The sequence below is a fragment of the Phocoena phocoena genome, chromosome 3, assembly GCF_963924675.1.
Source record: "Phocoena phocoena chromosome 3, mPhoPho1.1, whole genome shotgun sequence".
NCBI classification, from domain to species: Eukaryota; Metazoa; Chordata; class Mammalia; order Artiodactyla; family Phocoenidae; genus Phocoena; species Phocoena phocoena.
Window position 1 is genome coordinate 52,138,608 of NC_089221.1, and position 21,311 is coordinate 52,159,918.

The window sequence follows — 21,311 nt, forward strand, 5'->3', positions numbered from 1 at the left end:
GGGACGTCATCCTCTTTTGCCTTTGTATAGATACATAGAAAATAAAAAATCAGGAGATTTTTTTATTCTAACAATAATACACTCGACAAACAGGAACTAAATGTTGATTCATTTATATCAGATTAACTTGAATGATTAAAAATAAAATACCAAAATTGATGATATTGAAGGAAGGGGAAGAGAACAGTGTGCTTTTTGCTTGCCTTTGGACCACAAAAGCAATTCCTTAGTGTATGTGAGCTTTTTTTTCCTTCTCCCCAGCCCCTTGAGTGACTTGGCTTGGGGAGGACTTAGGACGGAGGGCAGAGGCACACGAGGTCCACCTTGCCAGGCTGTCAGGCCAATGCAGCTGCTGGCCTGGGCACAAGCGTGGGCGGCCATCTGCGGCCCTCAGCACAGCTGTTTGGTAGAGGGCCAGCCAAAGCCCTGTCGGTGGGACGGAGGCAGGTGGCCAGTTGGGCGGCCGATACATTCTGGCATGGGCTGAAAGAACACCTGGTTCCACTCTGTGGACCCACCACAGAAGGTCAAAGAATGTGCTTGCTGGCAGCTATGCCATGGCCTGAGCTATCAAGCCCCGATGGTCCTGCTCTGACTGAAACAGAGAGAAACCCACCTTTCTTCTTCAAAACTTACCCCAAAGCCAACACGGGAATCATTCTGCTCCAGTTGCGTGGAGGCAGGTCAGCAAGGCCATCTGGCATGTCTGGAAGTGGTGTGGGGGGCTGTCAGGCAGGGACAGGCTCTGTGATTCAAAACAGGACATTTCAGGGGAGGTGAGAGCCTTCATGCTGTTTGGCTGCTGCCATGGCCGACACCGTTCATCCTCCAATGTCTTTGACCTTCCTTCTCCTCCTCTTCCCACAGACTCTAACCACGTGCTCAGAAACCACTTTTGGGGGCTTCCCTGGTGGCGCCGTGGTTGGGAGTCTGCCTGCCAATGCGGGGGACGCGGGTTCAGGCCCAGGTCCGGGAGGATCCCGCAGGCTGCAAAGCGGCTGGGCCCGTGTGCCACAGCTACTGAGCCCGCCTGCCGCAGCTGCTGGGGCCCGCACGCCTGGAGCCCGTGCTCCGCAAGGAAGAGAGTAGCCCCACCTCTCCACAGCTGGAGAGGGCCCGTGCACAGAGGTGAGGACCCAACGCAGACAAAAATAAATAAATAAAATAAATACATTTTTAAAATATATACTGTTTAAAAAAAAAAGAAACCACTTTTGGTCTCCAACTGTAATTTTGTCACCAGACAGAGGAATTTTCATAGTGAACACCAACCACCACCTACCAGACAGGAGCCCGAAGTTCACCCTTCCCTGTCCCCTGAGGCCCCTCTTAAGGCCTCAGGCCCACTGCTTCCCAGGAAGGAGGACCCCATTTCCTCTGGCCTGGTGAGTCACTTTCTCTCTGGTAGAGGAGCATCCTCCCCAGCTTCCTTGTCCTAGAGGCAGACCAGGCAGCTCCCTTCTGTGTGTCAAAGAGGTGACTCTTCTTCATTGATCTGTGACTATTAGCAACTCAACCTCTCTGAGCCTCAGTATTGGCATCTGTAAATGGGGATTGACAGTATTGTCCTCAATAGCTTTGTTGAGAGAATATTCCATGAGAGAGCATATGCTAAGTGCCTAGCACAGAACCTGGGCACAGTAGGGCCTCAGCAAATACTGCTATGAATGAATGACAGCGGCTGATGCCACTCTCCAGACACAGAGGCCACACCTGGCCTGGACTGGCCCTAGACTGCTACTTCCTCTGGCCACCTTTGCTTTGGGATTTCAGGGGCCTCATCTCATAATTACTGTTCTGTGGGCCCATACGGTAGCCTGCTATCCACAACTGCCTTTGCTGGGGGCACAGACCAGGCCCTCCAAGAATTATATCTGCCTTGGGCTGGTGGATGCCACCAACTCTTGAGCCATTGACCTGAAGAAGCACTCTGACTGCTAGGGGGCCTGGAGCTGGTGTGATAACTTGCCTCTTCTTATGTGAAACCTCTCTGTAAGGGAAGGTATCCAAACCAAGACCCAAGAAGCTCAAGGCTTTCAGTGGGCTAAGGAAAGCCACTGACCAAGAGACAATATGGTCATAACCTTGGTTTCCTCCAGCCCTCAAACCACTATTCCATTTCTGGCCTCAGATATCATCTGTGGATGAAATGAGGGACAAGCAATGCTAGAAATAACTCTCTGAGAAAGAGACGGGAGAACAGACCATTTTCCTTTTAAGTTCCAGCCTGAGGTTTTGAAGTTTAAGGCACAAAACCATTGTGAAGAGCTGCTCTTTTTAAAAACATGTTAGTTTATTCCACACATTCTGATGATATGCATGAGACAGAATTGCAAAAATAGTTAATCTGTCCCTCTTTTTATTCAGACAGTGACCACTTATTTAGAATTTTCTAGTCCTCTTGGCCTATGACTTTTTTTTTCTGCCTGAATTACATTTCTCCTCTCTTCTTTTAAAAGTAATGAATCTTACCCTTGCCACACAAATTCACATATTTTTGTAACCGAGATCAATAGCCAACTTTCTTCCTAATTTACTTGAAAAAATGTCACCTGGCCTCGAGAAGTGGCAAAATCTTTTAATGGAAGGCAGACTGTCCCTGGGGTCAGAGCCCTAAGCAGGATAGTGCCCTGTAGATATCCCACAGGGAGAGAAACATTAAACCAAAAGCTTGAAAACAACTGTAGATGAAAAGATAGACTTGAATCTGAGGAATCTAAGCTAAGGTAAGCCTTGTTTCTCGGTATTCCCCCCCCCCCTCACCCCTAGGCAGAACTACCCTTTGCAAATGCAGTGGGAGGTTAAAATAGTCGGTGGCAGGGTCTTCCTGTTATCTAAGAATTCATAATACTTCACCACTTTTGGCTCCTAAGATGACCTTGGGGAAGTAACCCCCCAGGACTTTCTAATCACCTCACTTGATTTCTTCTAATATATACAACTGAATCTGTGGGGGACGGATATGGGGGTAAGTGGATCAAAACACAACCATGTTTGGACATTGTACATCTTCTTATGTAATGGATGAAGTTGTCATTATGAAAGTACTCAAATAGCTAAGCATGCAGGAGGGACACCTTCAGATTAACTGCTGAGTTGCCTCTGCATATGATAGTATCCCCCAGTTCAGCAAAGCGGCTCAGCCTAAGAGGAAAAGTCTGGAGGCAGAAAAGTATGCTCATCATGTTCTTTGTTCCCAGTTGAGTCTGAGTAGAAAAACCCTTCAGGCATGAATTCTTTGTTCAGCACCCTTTCCACAGTGAAATATCTTGCGTCCTCTTCTATGCTAAAGAATTTACATGGAAGGCAAAAGAAGCAGGGGGCAAAAGAGTTGTGGGCCCTGTGACTGAAGGTATGTGGCAGTGGCCAATCTGGACTTCCTTTCTGGCCTTAGAATAGCTGGCTGGTGGCATCTGGGGATATAGCCCCACCAGAAATAACTGAGGTCTTGCATTTAGATGTTACTGAAATACAAGTAGGTGCAATCTCTGAGGAGGAATGCAACAAGTGGGACTTCCTTGGCCGTCCAGTGGTTGAGACTCTGCGCTTCCACTGCAAGGGGCTCGGGTCTGATCCCTGGTCGGGGAACTAAGATTGCACATGCCACTCGGCGCGGCCAAAGAAAAGAATGCAACAAGTTATCGCAATCCTGTACACTACCTGGAAAATTTGGATAATGTAGTGTGGTATTGCAAGGGATAGAGAGGCCTCCTATTGTGAGTTTAACACCAGCTTTTCAGGGAATAGACAACTTCCATCTGAATCATTCTTACAAGCTGAATTTTATTTTTACTAAATTATCTATGTTAAAAAAAAAATCTGTGCCTGGTGTGGAATTTCACTCCATCAAGTGTTACAATGACTTTTTCATTTTCATTACAAGCAGGAGATTGAATGTAGGACACGTGTTAGGAAACATGGCAATAAATTAGAATATAATTTACAAAAGCAAAAAAAAAAGTAACAGTGTACCACATTAATACTGAGTATAAAATATAAGCAACAACTAATCGCAATAATACAAAGGTAATTTCATTCTGTATTATTAAGGATACCTATGTGACATTCACTCAAATAATAAAATTCTTAATGAAATGGACTCTTTAAGGAGTCGGTTGGGTACGCTTACCTTGCCTTTTTTGGTGGGTCTTATGCCAGTGGCGGATACTGCTCTCAGCCACGGGGTACCAGTTTCCTTGGGGTTCCCTAAGTAGCCTATATCTATTTTGGAGGGCCAGCCATGGTGGCTCAGCATCTGCCAACAATCCTGTTGTCATCATTTAGGGATAGAGCACCATGTAGCCACGTGGTTGACGACAGAGTAGCAGCAGTACTGTGATGTGCTGTGGAGTATGACTTTTCCTCACTCAGGTTTAAATTCAAGGCCAATTGAAAATTTAGTCCTGTTACACATCCTGTGCTTGGTTCCTTCTAGAAAGGTAATCTGATGCTGTCCCCGGGAGTTCTCTGCCCCCTGGCCTTGGTGCCGTTGCATACCCCAGAGGGACACGTCTGCCCTCCTCTTCTAGCACCAGTTGGGGTGCTGCACGGGACTCAGGGGTATGGCCCTCACCATGTTAGTTCCCGGGTGAGGGGAAAAGTAGCCTTTAGTCAGTAATGTAAGGAATCTGTTTGAAATAAAAACATAAGCTGATATTTACGTTGGAGAAAAGCAGATCCCGATAGCAAACCTATGCCTAAAATGCCAGAGAAACCAACCATCTTTTGTTCGCTTATTTTATTTCACCAGGGCACATTAGCACCAAGTGAAGTGCTCTTTGCAAGGAGCCAAAGGAAGCCAGTGCTGGGGCCGTGCTGCTTGTGGCTGCCTGCCCTTCACTGATGGCTGAGGTGGCACTTGGGCTGTCTTTTCCAAGGCAGCAGAGATTGGGGTCCTGGCCACTCGTCTACTGTCAATCGCTCTCTCTGGAAACTCAGGGACATGAGCTGTGGTGCTGAGAGAGAAAGCAGGCGAGGAGACTCAGATGAGGGTGACTGAGCACACAGAGCAACGAACGTCCCGTGCTTACTGTCCACAGCAAACCTGACAGTTTGGTTTTGAAGTCTGTGAGTCTCCCTTTCTGAAAAAACCTAATCAACCACTTTAGGTTATGGTGTATGTGATACACCTGACATGTTGTTTCAGAGCACAGTGATAGATTTAAGTCAAATGTACTCTTTAACTGCAAGCAGTAGCTTTACAAAGTAGCCGTTTGGTTTGAGTTTGAGGTGTTGGTGTCGCAAGGTGCACTCATGTGTCGGACACAAAACACATTCATCAAGATCCTGCTGCAAGTGTTCAAGTACAAAATATTCATAGAAGCAAGTACCCTCTGTTTTTTTTCTCTTTTTAAAAATCTCACTGTCAAACCTCTTGATGAGTGTGATGTGGACTGGGAAAATGTGAGCTTAGTCAGTTTAATTTAGGTGGACTTGATTCTAGAATTTGACTTGCCCAAGAAATTGGGTTTCACATTTAATTGCCATTCAGAGTATCCATAAAAAATACAAAATACTTGGCTGAGTGACTATTAAAATGATGCTTTATGATCTCTAGTCTTCATGAGTTTTTCTTCTTTGGTTATTATCCCTTGCCTACTTTAAAACTCACAGAAATAGCACATCTCTGTGCAAGCACACTCATCTACCCACACACTCAAAAGCGCTCGCACACACACACACTTGTTCTCATATAAATAAATGCCCTTCTGCCATATCAAAGAAGGGACATCTGGAACCCATCGTAATTGTCAGCAAAAGGGTCTGCCTGGTTGTCACTGAGCCAGTCTATCTTCTGCATGGTATCATCTCAGCAAGCTCAACATGCATATGCAACAATCCAATAGGGCAGAAGCCGTTCTGTGGCTGGAGAGGATGTAAACACAAGTGAGTTGGGGTGACTCAAATAAGAACTGAGGCATCCTGTGTGATGGCAGCAAAAGGCCTGGTACTTCAGTCTCTACCATAGCCCAGGTCTGGCTTCTGCATGAAATTGAAATGTTTTTCTCTTAAGGTTTTAATGGAAGTCTCAGCTTCACTTGCACAACGGCAAGTTAGCCACAGCCTTTTATGCTTTAAACTAAGTCCTTCATTGTTGTTCAGTTTAATATAGTTGATATATGGCTCACAGCAGTGTTCAGAACAGGGGGATTATTCCTAAGGAAATTAAGTGGAATGAAGAAAAATAATACAAACTTTCATTACTTTTGATTTATAATTGCTCCTTAAATTACAGTTCAAAGCCCGTTTTAGAATTTAAATCGTGGTGCTGTTGTAGTGATAAAGTATAGTAAATATTTTTAAGCTATGACTTAAGATTTCTGAATCTTCTTTACTTCCATAGTTGACCAAGTCAAAACAGCTACATTTTAAACAGTTTTAAATACAAATGGATTCAGTGTCATTGCTAAGTCCATAATAAAAATTATCTTAATGGTCCAAGGAGGTAAACAGGCTATTGGATTTACTCGAAAGAACACAAACGTTCCACAGTAAACAAGTCTCCCTGTGTTGTTTGGATCTCTCCAATCTGGCATTCCCTCCTAATACCGTGTCCAGCACTTTGGATCAAAAAATCCCACTTCACAGAAGTTAAAATAATATTGAAATCCTGTCAGCTAGGGCTGACCAGTGGTTACGTTTTCCACAGGGTAATGCATTTGCAAGGACATCAATCCTCTTCCTCTGGGTGGCTCTCTGTGATGGATGCATTTCCACGATGAAATGACAAGGCGCTCTCTCTGGCTTTCCATGGGTCAGTGTCCTTGGCAGGTCTTACAACACATCTGTCTGAAGTATGCTCTACTGCAGAATTTGAACTTCAGCACCAGTGGGCAATAAGCCACTTTGTTCACATCTTTGCACTCTAATGAGTGAGGGCAGAAAAGGGAAAACAATTAGAGGCACAAAAACAAGTACATAAACAATGAGCCTGGATGTTCAGCAAGGACCACCCCCCCCCCCACCCCCGCCCCATCCCGCCTCCTTGGGCCAGTGCACCTTGGCTTTCACATCCATGTGGTTTTTGTTTTTGTTTTCAAGCATACCCTGTCTGGTACACCCTACCAGAAATAGTCTTTTGATACATTTTAACACAAATTAAAAAAAAATGATTGCAAGGCTTTTCTCCCAGACTTTTATAAGTATGGTGTATGCCCACTGTGTCTTGAAAGAATTACCATTTGTTGGGATAAGTGATCACTTTAGACAGCTTGGAAACATGAGTCATTTTTCTTACAGCCCTTTTATTGCTTCTTTCTCAAGGGTTATTTTATTCAGCAGTGCAAGGTTATCCAAAATCAAACATGAGTTGCATTGTTTGATACCAAAGTACACATGTCCCAGGAGAATCTCTGCATCTGTGGGGTGTGGGGATGGGCCTCGGTGAATGAAAAGGATTGCTGACAGTGGCCTAGATTCAGCAACTACACTAGACAAAGAGGAAAACTTTGAGGGGTTGGCCTCAAATGGCAGCAGTCTGTGGGTTATGGAAACATGTAGAAATGTCTTTTTTTAATTTGGAAGTGAGACATGGCCTTCTTTTTTCCTATGTGTGTTTTCTCCTCAGTGCTAGAATTGCCACAGTTGAAGTCTGCTGTTCTTGCAGCCAGAAGGTGAATAAATGATTCTTTCTCCACCTCCCGTTGAGGCTGGTTGCACAAGATGGGGCTGAGGGGCCAGTGCAGAAAGAGAGACTGACCTTTGATTCTCAGAAACCCCTGCCACCCCATACAACGTCACTACTGCTAATATTGATATTCCTCTCCAGTCCTCTCTTCAATTTTGTCTGGGGATTTTAAAATACTTTGTAAATCTAGTAATTACGTTTGCCTCCCAGAATTAAAGTTCCACCCTCATTTTTCCAGGTGGTTATACTGAAGCATCCTGGGTAAACTGTTTAAGGTAATTAGAATCAGGCAGAACACTGGGAAATGTTCAGTGTAACAGTGTTGTTGTTGCTTCCTTGTTTATTTTTCCTGGCTTCAGAAATCCACTAAAGTTCTAAGAGATCATGTACATGGTACATGAGCCATATGGTAAACATGGAAAATTAAATGCAAAGAAGTGGGAAAGTTTCCAGTTCTTATTATTAAAAAGTAAGGAAACAATTTTATTGATCTCACTTTCAAGGCTCTTTTGGTGAAAGACTGAAAATTTTAAATTGTAACCCTTACTCCTCTGAAAGCATAAGTTCTGCCACCATCGAACTCCCTTACTTGAGATTTGATTTACAAAGAGAATAACAGAAATTTGAATAGAAACTTTCTACACTAAGATTTTCAATAAATTTAAGTTTTGGCTGAAGGAAGGTAGGAGAGACATTAAAAATTTCTTTAAACTTTGTACTAAAAAAGAAGAAACTGGATGATATTTGGTGAATCAAGCTTGAATTTTAGGTGAAAATATCTCCATATATTTTATTTTATTTTTTCCATATATTTTATTTTATTTTAAAATTAATTAATTAACTAAAAATTTTTTTTGGCTGCATTGGGTCTTCGTTGCTGCATGTGGGCTTTCTCTAGTTGCAGCAAGCAGGGGCTACTCTTTCACTGCGGTGCACGGGCTTCTCATTGCAGTGGCTTCTCTTGTTGTGGAGCATGGGCTCTAGGTGCATGGGCTTCAGTAGTTGTGGCGCACAGGCTCAGTAGTTGTGGCTCACGGGCTCTAGAGCTCAAGCTCAGTAGTTGTGGTGCCTGGGCTTAGTTGCTCCGTGGCATGTGGGATCTTCCTGGATCAGGGTTCAAACCCATGTCTGATGCATTGGCAGGCAGATTCTTAACCACTGTGCCACCAGGGAAGTCCCCATATATTTTAATTTGGAAATCACCTGTTATTTTTTTCCCCCTCTCTGTCATGACCAGTGAAAAGTAACCAAAAAAAGTTTAGACTAAGAATATTTTCGTGGGAAAAAAAAGTTGTATCAGTGTTACCTAGAGGAATATATTGTCCAGATAATGCTTTTATTAAAATGATGAGAAAAGCTAAGCATAAAGGATGAGGACAGTTGACACATATCACTCCTCTTTAATTTCAAATCACCATCCTAATGGGGCAGCCCTCCAGCGGAGACTACCACTGTCATGCTCTGTTAACAGGGCTTGGTGGGACTGCTTAAAGTACCAAATAAACTTTGGCTTTGGTCTATTTTGCTAAAATATAAAAGTGATTTAGTTGATAAATGGACAGAGGATGACTGGTTGTTTTAATAGTACAAGGAAATAAAATTAGAAGCCAGACTGCTGGGTTTAAGCCCAGCTTTACCATTTACGAACTTTATGACTCTGAACAACTTGCTTAACTTCTCTGGGCCTAAGAGGTTAAGCACCCTTATCCGTGAATAGGGAAGATGAGTGTTCCCACTCCCGCATGTAGCATGTGTATCCTACGATATCACCTAGCTCAGTGCATAAAATGGTCATTGGCTCTCAATAAGTGTAATATACTGAATTACTATTATCATTATCACTATTAGTTAGTATTACTACCTGATGAGAGTAAGTTGTGCTCTGAATTTCTCAACAAGGATGCAATATTTAGATCACTACTGAGAAAATGCTGCCCTATAGACACAAGTCAGTTTGAAGACAAAACAAAGAAGAATATTTCCTGAGGTACAACTTTATTGGGAGATTCATTACTCCATTTTTGGAAGAGTTTCTGAACCAGGAAAATTCTGAGATGAGCAAAATACAAGAAAATTCACAGATTTTTCTTTTGGATTTAGACTTTAGAATCTGATTAAATAGTAGACAATAAATAATGAATAAAATAAAATATTCATAAATTATTTCTTCCTCCAACCACCTCCTCCATCCACCCATTCAGGCTATTAAATACTCAGGGATTCAGCTCCTTAGGTAGGTGCTGTAAATGAGAAGCCTCCCTTGCATGCAGAGGCCCCAGCACAGCCCTTCAGCTAGGAGCAGTGTCCAGTCTAGGGGCCAGCTGCCAGGGTGTCCCCCTCTGAACTTCCCAATACCTCTTTTAAGTTTCTTCTCAGCTAACCTGACTCCAAGTAACTTGAATGAAAGCAGGAATTCATTTGGGCCCTAGGAGCAGGATCAAGCTTAGGGAGGTAGGGACTGCTTATGTGTGTCCCAGGACCTGAGAGCACCAGTGGTGAGGGGTGGCAGATCTGGGGGTGAATTCTGGCACTGCCTCCTCCCAGCATTTGTTTGTCCTTGGCCAAGTGACTTCACCTCTCTAAATCTCAGTTTCCTCATCTGTGAAATGAAGCCCATAGGATGTTGTGAGGCTTGTATGAGGTAACACCTACAGCACATGTGTGGCCCTGGCACAGAGTGAACACTCAGTTTATCAGCTCTTGTTACTGTTACCAATAACACATCGGAGAACAACCATCCTATATTATTTCTCCGGGATCCCTGTCAAAATATATATAGGCTCTTCACTGGCACACATAAGCAAATTAATGAAAAGACTTTAACAGAGAGCAGGTAAATTATGATGAGGTAGGGAGAGATCTGAGGGAAGATCCAGGGTTGAGGACTGCCAAGAAGATAATGGGCCTTGATGAGATATTAAATGGTGACTCTTGGGCTATAGAAGGACACAGCCTTGATGGAGTGTAGGGGGCTCCCATGAAGGAGGGGCCCTGAGGAAGGTCCCATTCCTACTTCTTGGTTTTGCTGTCTAGGGACTGCCTAGACTGGAAGAGTCAGTCTTCAGAGTGATGAAAACCTACTCACCAATGACTGGTCTTACATTCTTCAGGTCTTTTAACTCCATGAGAGATTAATCTAGTAGTAACATTAAAAATAATTTATCAAGTGCTTCTTATGTGCCTGGCATTGCCTTAGGCAGTTTTACATATTTATATACATTTTAAGTATATAAAATGTCAGCTTTACACAGATGGCAAAGCTGAAGCTCAAAAAGATTACGTACGAAACTCACTATGGGTCACACAGCCAGCTGGTCTAAGAAGTGGGACCAGAACTCAGGTTTGTCTGACTCCAAACTCTATTTCGGCAGCATTCTTGGCATCTTACTGCGAAAAGGTTTCTGCCTGTCGATACTTCTTATTCTTGGCTGATAGCCCTGGTAATTCAGTCTTTGGGGACATCCTTATCAGGAGGTTTGCTCTGCCACCTTAGAGAAGGGGTAAATTTTTTTTGAAAGGGGGGTTCTAGGTCATGGGCATTCAGAATAGCCTGAATACATTTCTCCAACTACCCCTTTCTCCTTAGATTTTGTAAAATTACATGAGTGAAAGCTCATTTTAACACACCTAGAAGCTTTAAAGCCCCATCATTACAGAAAGCTGAGTGTAATCTTAAAAATATCAGTACAAGCTTTAAATTATATTGGTGCATTCAGCCCATGTGTCACTTTTTTAGTTAGAGAGGACTAACCTGATAAGCCCTTGGATTGACTCACTGATATTTTGCTGATGTACGTAGCTGTGAGGCCTTAATTATAAAACTTACCATTGACTAGTCTGTCTGCCTCATCCCCAAAGCCCATTTAAAATATTAAATAGCCTTTTCATTCCTACCCTTCAGCCAATACACAATACAGGTTACATTTGTGATAAAACCATTCTGGAAACGTTGTGCGTAAATTAAATCACATTTTCCCATTGAAATCAAAACAATAACAGACATGTTTTGATTGAATTTCTGAATGATCCTCAGTTGGTAATGATTTCTATGTGATATCTAGAATATCTAAATATTGGTTTCTCTATACCCAAGTAATACATAATCTGCACATAAACAATTATACTAGGAGAGTTACTGAAAGGAATCCTTTAGTTCAAGTAGAATTTTTTGTAATAATATAATCACTTTGTAACTGATCTATTTTGCAGGTTTGATCTTTACTATCACGTTTTCTTCACACAGATACACTTGTATCTACTGCTTTTTAAGTAGCAGAATCTGAGCCAGCAGGGTCAAAGATTTTAAGATGAAGGAGCCCGATTTTCTCTTCCACTAACTTCATGTACCAGTTAAGTACTCTCTAGGGAGAAGAATGACAAGACACTCTTTCTACCTTTTTTCTTCAGAGTCTATCAGAAGGATGAGCGGTCCTTACTGTGTGGTTTCTAGGAAATATTTTGTGGACCTAACTAGTCTCTCCTTTTTTTACATCTCCTCTCACCTCCCTGCCTGAAAATAAAGTTTCATTTTATCCAAGGCTAGAGATTTCTGGTGGGAATGACAATTTATGGACTATTCCTACATTTTCTCAGAGAGACTTAGGGATGTATCAAGGGCTGAAAGCCAGCTCGTAGGCCATACGATGTGAACTAGACCCATGATTAGAATCTTAAGCGACTTGCCAGGCATGCTGGAGTGGATCTCACGGTAATCTGGGTTCTGGTAGAGTTGAATGATAAAATTAGCCAACCTGTTTCATAGGCAACACATGAATCTACTTATCATTGAAGGGCCAGTGAGTTTTTCCCCAGGTGCTTTACATTAATATTTCAAAACTCTGACCTAAAAGACATGATTTCAAAATATACTGAACATAGGCTTATGAATTTAGAATGCAATTGGATGGGGATTCATTGTGACTTTGTTTTTGTTTTTTTTGTTTTTTTTTGCGGTACGCGGGCCTCTCACTGCTGTGGCCTCTCCCGTTGCGGAGCACAGGCTCCGGACGCACAGGCTCAGCAGCCATGGCTCACGGGTCCAGCCGCTCCACGGCATGTGGGATCTTCCTGGACTGGGGCACGAACCCGTGTCCCCTGCATCGGCAGGCGGACTCTCAACCACTGCGCCACCAGGGAAGCCCTCATTGTGACTTTGATGGCTTGACTTAATCCATGGAGTATAAGAGCAACTGTATTTATTTCTGTAAATAAACGGTATCCATTTCAGAAAATGTTGCCAAGCCTGCCTAAATCATATCAATGGAGGAGTTGGGATACACAGGGACATAGCCTTCCATGACCAAGTTGGACCATTCAGCATCTTTCTTTGGAGAATGCATGTTCTCTGTGCCTGTAAGTTCTTTCTGAAATTCAGAGGGAGAGCACAGTAAGCAGAGAGTTTTGACTCTCACCTACGGGTCTATCCTTTGGATTACAAAAGTACAACCAGCTGTACCTCTGTCAAACTGCCCATGGAGACGCAGAGCCTGGTGAGAAGTGAAATGGTGGCAAAGGCTGCGCATGTGCATGTGTGGTGCAGGAGTTGGGGGCGGGGGATGTGAACTCAGCACACTTTTCCTGATGAAACTGTACCTGAGTCCTTGATATTTTACATATTCAAACTGGAAAAGGATGAAATAACATGTTTTGCCTGGGAACCTGACAGTATTCATTGCAGTGGGAACAGTCCACTGACATTTTACCCTTGAAGCAAGGTGATATCAACTATGGAACTTTATTCTGATTCCATCCTACCATGGACTAAGCCATTTCTTTCTCTCCTTTGCTTTCTTGGTTTCTTCTTACCCAGTCTTATTCTCTGGATGCCACCCACAGTCAACTTGAGGTGCTTTGATCCCAATACAAATCCAGGGTTCCCTCCAAACCAGACAGTTGGGAACGTAACCCTGAATGCTAAGGTAGATTATGACCATTTTAAAAACTGGCAACAAAAATGTCTGGTCTTCCTCACCTCCTTGAAATCAAAGTTCAAATGACCTTCACCATTCATTCCTTTCACTGATTTTAATATATCAGAAGCCACCTTAAAACCCATATTCAGTAGCTGTTTTGTTCCATGGATCTCAGGAGGTTTCTGGAGCTGCTTAGGCTCTCTCAAAATCATGTACTTGAGGGAGACTGAGACCCGCCAAAGCCACCGTTAGACAACCTGGTCTGGTAAACCAATGTATACTAACCACACCTTTCCTGCTCATCTTTCCACACCATGAATCATTATTTGGCAGCAATAAACACTAGATGACAGAGTGCCTTGTGCTATTGAGAAGCTGAAAAGACTCACCAATCTACAAGGGAACCTGAAACTGAATAAAGATGAATGAAGTGGAATTTGGGATAGAAATTCAGGTGAGCTTGAGTACGTTAGTCTCAGCTGCCTGATGTACTTTAAAAAATTACTGAGTAGTATTTCAAATGCAGTGATACCCAGTGTGTCTATAATTCACTCTTAGCAGCAATGTAGTGTTACCCTCATCAGTGGCAGTCTGTTAAGATCAAAAGCCTATAATGCCTTCACTCTTAGCCGAAGGCTTTCAGGAATGAAGAGCTAAAGTAGATGTTAAACATGGCAAATTATATCTTCCTTCTTCCTCCTCCTAGTTCTCTCTCAATATTTACTTTTAATTTCTTGATGCTCCACTTCTGATTTTCTTTCTTTTACTATCCTTTGTTGCCTTAACCTTCCATTTATTCAATCAATCTCTATTGTTTATTTTTTAAAATGTTATTAAAATTCCACTATTTTATTATGGCTTTCAGGGACTAATGTGCTTAATTTCCATATAGATGCCTAAATTCCTCACCATGATTAATAGTATCCAGTTCCCTAAATCTGAAACTTGGGAGTCATACTGAACATTTCCACATCATATTCTCATCCCTATGTCCAATTGTTCATCAGGATCTTTTTATTCTCCTTTCCATTTTATTCTTTTTTTCCAATTCATTACCCTCTTTTTTTTTTTTTGCGGTACACGGGCCTCTCCAGTTGCGGAGCACAGGCTCCGGACGCGCAGGCTCAGCGGCCATGGCTCACGGGCCCAGCCGCTCTGCAGCATGTGGGATCTTCCCAGACCGGGGCATGAACCCGCGTCCCCTGCATCGGCAGGCAGACTCCCAACCACTGCGCCACCAGGGAAGCCCCATTACCCTCTTTTTGATCCTTGCTATATTTGCCTGAGTTCAAGCCTTCATCATCTCTAGCCTGGACTTTTAGAACAACTTTTTAACTCTTCTCCCACACAAGGCTATCTTCCCTCTGCCCCTTTATACACCGGCCAGCCTAAGTATGTCACTCCCCAATTTCCTTCACTTGTTCCCAGAACTGGTGGATAGAGTCCTAACTTCCTTCCACTGCATACAGGACCCTCCAAACTAAGTCCCTGTCTCTTTCTTTGTAGCCTCATCTCTACCACCTGTTCATATGCCACCCTCTGCAACCATACTGAACTATGTTTGACTCCACAGCCCCGTGACCGCACACAATCACCTTCTGCTAGCAATGCCCAGCATTTCAACATCTTCTTGGCCAACTGTTTCACACCTTCCAGTGCCCTGCTCAAGCATTCCTTCTCCATGATGCTTCTGCTGAGTAACCCCTTCCTCTGTGTACTCATGGTAGTTTCTTTCTACCTCCATTACAGTACTGCCCATATTGTGAAAATTATTTGTTTGCATGTTGCCACCCCTCCTAAACTGTGCTTCCTTTGAGGACAGGAACCTTTCCTAGTCTCAGTGGCTGGCACACGGTAAGTAGGTTTGCTAATTAAATGACTTTATGGTTGGATGACTGGAGAGAACATTTTTTAAACACCACCACCTTGACGCACGGGCAGATAGATATCTATGTGATAGATCAAGTTCAGCAAAATGCTAACGGTAAAATCTAGATGGTGGGTGTCCACTGTAAAATTCTCTCAACTTTGCTGTATGTTTGAAACTTTTTATTATTTTAATAATAAGATATCAGGAGAGGAACCATCTCCTAAACTTCAGTAGTTGAAACAATACCCAAGATTCTATCAGTGGCCCGTGTTACCCATAAAGATCCCAATGAAAGACTGTATTTTAGATCCCAAGAGAGCTCTGTTAGTCCTACCCTGTCTCGCTTGGAGTAGAGATGAACTAGTTTCTCAACAGCCTCCTTTCCAAGAGTCAAGGGAACCTGATTCCGGTAGAAAAAAAGGGGTCCTCTTCTACGTCCTGCATTAACCAGAACCTGCTCCTTCCCCCACAATTGGACTTTCCTCCCAAGTTCCCCTTTGTAAGAGGCACTTCCTCTCTCCCTGATCGGACTTCCAGAAGCTCTATCAGGTCACTCTCACATTACTTTCATGTAAGAGCCTCTTCTCTTTTAAAATCCATGTTATCTGCCCATTTCATATCGCTATGGATGACGTTATAACTTCAATCAACTGTTTCATCCTTTTTCTCAGGGTACACACTGGGTTTTTCCAACTACAGATTACAACTGGCTCATGGACCACTTAGTCTATGAAGCTTGCCTTGATCCAAAATGTTAAAGTCATCAGTCATTCATATGAGCACTCTTAGCACCTGTGTAAACCGCTCCATATAACATATTCTACCTTGCATTTTTAAAAAAAGAAGTATCTTTCCCGTAAGACTACAAACTTTAAGTGTTTTGAATTTTCCATAATAAATGGCAGAGGCTGGCCACAGCAAGCATTCAATAAGTAGCTTCTGATAAAATGAACAGCTGGTTTCAGGTATTTAAATATATTCAATATATACTATTGGGAAGCTAAAGAGAACACAAAACAAGTTACAACAGATATACTGTTTCTACTTTAATTCTAATTTTATAAAAGAGAGTGATCGTGTCTTAAATGAGTCAACAGCTTTAGGGAATAACAATTCTAAGATTAGTCATACTTTGCAGGATTAATAATTTCCTAAAAGTTTCCTCCTTTACTGAGAAGGATAAAAATATTGTCCTAACTGCTTACTTCAGATTAATATTAATAAAAGGTGATTTGGCCAGACAGAGATGACTATGAGGTATTTCTCCAAATAATCCAAGAAATATCAGATTAACACCTATCCATTTGAAGAGAATTTCTTTAAGGCAGAAATAAGTGCAGTTGCAAATGATATTCTTCCCACTATAAAAACAGCACTACATTTTCAGCTGCAAAGCTTATGTATGATAATTATCCACTATAGAGAAGCGTTTGGAGAAATTATTAAAACGGCCTAAAATGAAGTTACGAAGATAACTTCAACATATATTATTGTGGGCATGTCAAAAAAGCCAGTTCTGGGACTTCCCTGGTGGTGCAGTGGTTAAGAATCCGCCTGCCAATGCAGGGAACAGGGGTTCAATTCCTGGTCTGGGAGGAAACCACATTCCGCGGAGCAACTAAGCCCGTGCGCCACAACTACTGAGCCTGCACTCTACAGCCCATGAGCCGCAACTACTGAGCCCACGTGCCACAGCAACTAAGCCTGCACACCACAACTACTGAAACCTGCATGCCCTAGAGCCCACGTGCCACAACTACTGAGCCCACGCCCCGCAACTACTGAAGCCTGCACACTCGAGGGCCCACGTGCCGCAACTACTGAAGCCTGTGCGCCTACAGCCCATGCTTTGCAACAAGAGAAGCCAACACAAGGAGAAGCCCATGCGCTGCAACGAAGAGTAGCCCCCACTAGCCACAACTAGAGAAAGCCTGTGCTCAGCAACAAAGACCCAACGCAGCCAAAAATAAATAAATAAATAAATAAATATTTTTTTAAAAAGCCAGTCTTTCAACAACCATTAAGACTTAATCTTTTTCTTTTTAATTTAATTATTTTATTTTAGTTTAGTTTTGGCTGCGTTGGGTCTTTGTTGTTGCACGCAGGCTTTCTCTAGTTGTGGCGAGCGGGGGCTACTCTTCGTTGCGGTGCACGGGCTTCTAGTTGCGGTGGCTTCTCTTGTTGTAGAGCATGGGCTCCAGGCGCGTGGGCTTCAGTAGTTGTGGCACGCGAGCTCAGTAGTTGTGGCTCACGGGCTCTAGAGCGCAGGATCAGTAGTTGTGGTGCACGGGCATAGTTGCTCCATGGCATGTTGGGATCTTCCTGGACCAGGGCTTAAACCCGTGTCCCCTGCCTTGGCAGGCAGATTCTTAACCACTGTGCCACCAGGGAAGCCCCAAGACTTAATCTTTTGACAGTCATGTCAGAAGTGTCTGTACTTCATAATCACAAGCTCTGTTTTCACGTTAAAATTCCTGATTTTCTTTTTTTTTAACATCTTTATTGGAGTATAATTGCTTTACAATGGTGTGTTAGTTTCTGCTTTATAACAAAGTGAATCAGTTATACATATACATATGTTCCCATATCTCTTCCCTCTTGCATCTCCCTCCCTTCCACCCTCCCTATCCCACCCCTCTAGGGGGTCACAAACCACCTAGCTGATCTCCCTGTGCTATGCGGCTGCTTCCCACTAGCTATCTATTTCACGTTTGGTAGTGTATATATGTCCATGCCACTCTCTCACTTTGTCACAGCTTAAAATTCCTGATTTTAAAGAGTGAATTACAAATAGCATATAAACGTAGTTGAAAATGACATGCCCTAGGGCTCTTCCAAATCTAGGTTCAAATCCTGACTCTACTACTTCCTACTCTTGTAATGTGGGTAAGTCACTATCTCTCTCTGTGCCTTAGTTTCCTCATCAGTTATACCAACTCTCGAAAGGTTGTTATCATGATTATATAATACACAAAGATATTTATGTATATGAGATATATAAAATGGATAATAAATATAAAGGGCCTAACATAATACCCAACATAGTTTAATATGATAGTTATACCCTCTCTTCCACCTTAACGTTTTATCTTCCAACTCTGAAAAACAGACTCCCAAACCCACATGACTGAATACCAATAATTTACAATACATAAAGACTTGTTTGCTACAAATCTTAGAGAAAAGAGATTTTTAAAATTTAGATCATTTAAAGAAAATAGTTTTGCTATGAAAAGTACTTCTGTTTGTCATAGATTTTGAGCCCTTCTCAAGACAAGGAAAGCTAGATTTCCAGGACATCCCTTGCCAAAGGGAAAAAAAAGGAAATGGCACTAGAGCCAGAGATTTTGCAAATTAAAATTCTGATTTTGAATTAATATAGGGTAAGGCTTTACTTCTTTGAAAGAGTAAGTTACACAGTAAGTATATTGTGTTGAGGCTCAGATATAAGAACCAGGCCACTTGCAAAGAAGTAAGTTTTCTGCATCTTGTCGTGCAAGATGATTGCTCTTCCTAAAATGAAATTCCTTATGGAAACATTGAAAAATAGGATTAAAAAAAAATCCCTCAAACTGGATAGATCTGATAAAAAGAAACAATTTCTTTTTAATAGAATAATGACCATATCATTTTCATTTGAAAAGTAGTCACAAATTATAGTCAGCATAGCTCTTTATTTTTGTTTTATTTGTTTTTAAAGCAGAGTCCGATGGCTGGCTTTCTTACATAATTAAAATTCATGGCTTCAGATGTTTGTATATTTGATCATGCTTCCACTTTCATGTGAGAAGGCAGTCTGAACTTCCTGACTATGCCATTTTTGTCTCTACACTCCGCATAGTTTCTGTTATTATGCCTTGCACATAGTAGCATTCAGGAAATTTCAATGAATGCTTAACTGAATAAACAGAGTACCTTTATTTAAATAAGATATAAGAAAATTCAGGACTTGGATGGGCATCTGCTGTTAATAAAGGGATTTCCCCATATACAACAAAGAGAAATTTCAGAGTCTGAAGACTTTTGTCCTCCTATATAGACAGCTATATGATAACCTTCTTCTATTTTTCTTCAAGGAGAAAATTAGCATTTGTAACCTAAGTAGTTTCAAACATATGCTTTCATTATATGTATCACAAGCATGAATTTTAATCTTTACAATAGCAGAGGTCCATTGTTGTAGCCAAAAAGAAACAGACGTTTTCAGTTTTAAGCTTGGTTCATTAGAAATCATCTCTATCTTTCTAGCACAAGTCAAACATAGAATGCTAGGTTGGACAGAACCTTAGAGATTATCCACCCCACTCCCTCATCGCATAGGTAAGTAAACTTAGCTCCAGAAAAGTTGACTTAATAAGGTCATACAGTTAATGGAACAGTCTGGAAGAAAACTTAGGTTTCCTGATTACATATCCAGTATATATGTAGCTTTCACAAATGCTCTATGCAGACACACTACCACAGTGGTTTTATGGGGCTCTTTGAACTCTGGGAATCAGTATAGGTGAACCACTAGAGACCAGAGGCCCCTTACCTTCTATACTGGAGGTGCTGGGAAACTTACCTTCAGTACTGGAAATGGGGGTACTGTCACATTTGCTTTCACACTGCTGCATCGATGGAGGTCGAACAGTTTCTGGACAGTCACTCGATGCCTGTCCAGTGTAGGAAAGACACTGCACAGTCCGCATTTGCTGTCCAAGTCCACACTGAGCAGAACACTAAACCAAAAGACAGGGAGAAACAAAATACTGACCTCAACAATTTTCAGGAGGTAAAAAAGATACTATGTCATTTCAAATACCATAGATATTAGCTTTTAAAGCCCATATGTAGTTCACCTTAGAGAGGTATATGATTAGGTCATTCTATTACAGAACTGGTTTAGAAACTCAAGGATCATGTTATTACCCTAGAAAATGGAAGCAACTTAGTTTCCACAAGACAACAGTTGGAGATTTTGGGGCTATTATTTCAACAGTTCCAAGCAGTGCTGGTGAACTTAAACAAGAGTATAATGAGAAAATATTTGTGATGAAGTAGAATAATCAGAGGTTCTAGGGCTGGGACATCACTACTGCTGCCTATTTATATATTATAGGTTTGTGGGAAAACAACCTGATGGTCTACTGGAGTGCTCTTAATCTGATCAAAATATTAGTTCAGTATAACAGCAGTGACTGCTGTGGGGCCTGGTGATGGGACTAGTTTGGGAAAAAAAAAAAAAGGGCATAAATAAGTACCTTGAGTTTTGTGAGGTATGTTCAGTCACACAAATCTGAGACAAATCTGAGAAGAGGTCTGGTGTTAGCCAATTAGCATGTCTCCCTCTCCTTTTTCATCTACTCGGGGGATTCGGTTACTTTAGAATTGAAGTTACTCTCTGAGGGGCTTAGTTTCAGCTGGGACTGATCAGCTGACCAGGCTGAAGAGTAAAGCTGTGGTCTATTCTTTGGGACTGCCGCCCAGAATACCAGAAAGCCTGTGAGATTTGGGATCAAAGGGATGAGGAGCTAATTGTGCAGAGACAGGTGATGGTGATGTTTACAAGGTAAACAAACCGAGGCCCTGTTGGATTTATTTGCAAAAACTCTCAAAGCACTTACAGGACCTGCAAGGATATTTACAGATACTTTTAAGTTTCTAAATACAGAATGAAAAATAAATGCACCATAAACATGTAGTAAAGCATCTCTGAAAATGTATTTTCACTGGTTAATTTCAATTTTAGGAAACTGAATTGAAAATATAGAGGAGAAGAAAAGGACTTGACAATATTTAAAAGAACAATCTCAAACTGATAACTGTAAATTTGGTGAAATTATCCACACGCAAAAACTTTCAAATGCCCTTCATATAACAGTGAATTGCAACAAAGAATATATAAGAAAGGAAATTCCTA

The 21,311-nt window shown here is 41.9% G+C and overlaps 1 protein-coding gene across 1 annotated transcript in view; it reads right to left on the minus strand.

Annotated features, from left to right (window-relative positions):
* Positions 1–6,222: 6,222 nt before the first annotated feature.
* The window catches only part of ADAMTS6 (ADAM metallopeptidase with thrombospondin type 1 motif 6), a 262,282-nt gene continuing 247,193 nt past the window's right edge, over positions 6,223–21,311 (minus strand). The window contains exons 23-24 of the mRNA XM_065875405.1: positions 19,974–20,130; positions 6,223–6,865 (exon numbers count right to left, since the gene is read on the minus strand). Of these exons, the coding sequence (XP_065731477.1) occupies positions 6,756–6,865; positions 19,974–20,130 (267 nt within the window). The 3' untranslated portion in view covers positions 6,223–6,755. The remainder of the gene's footprint in view (positions 6,866–19,973; positions 20,131–21,311) is intronic.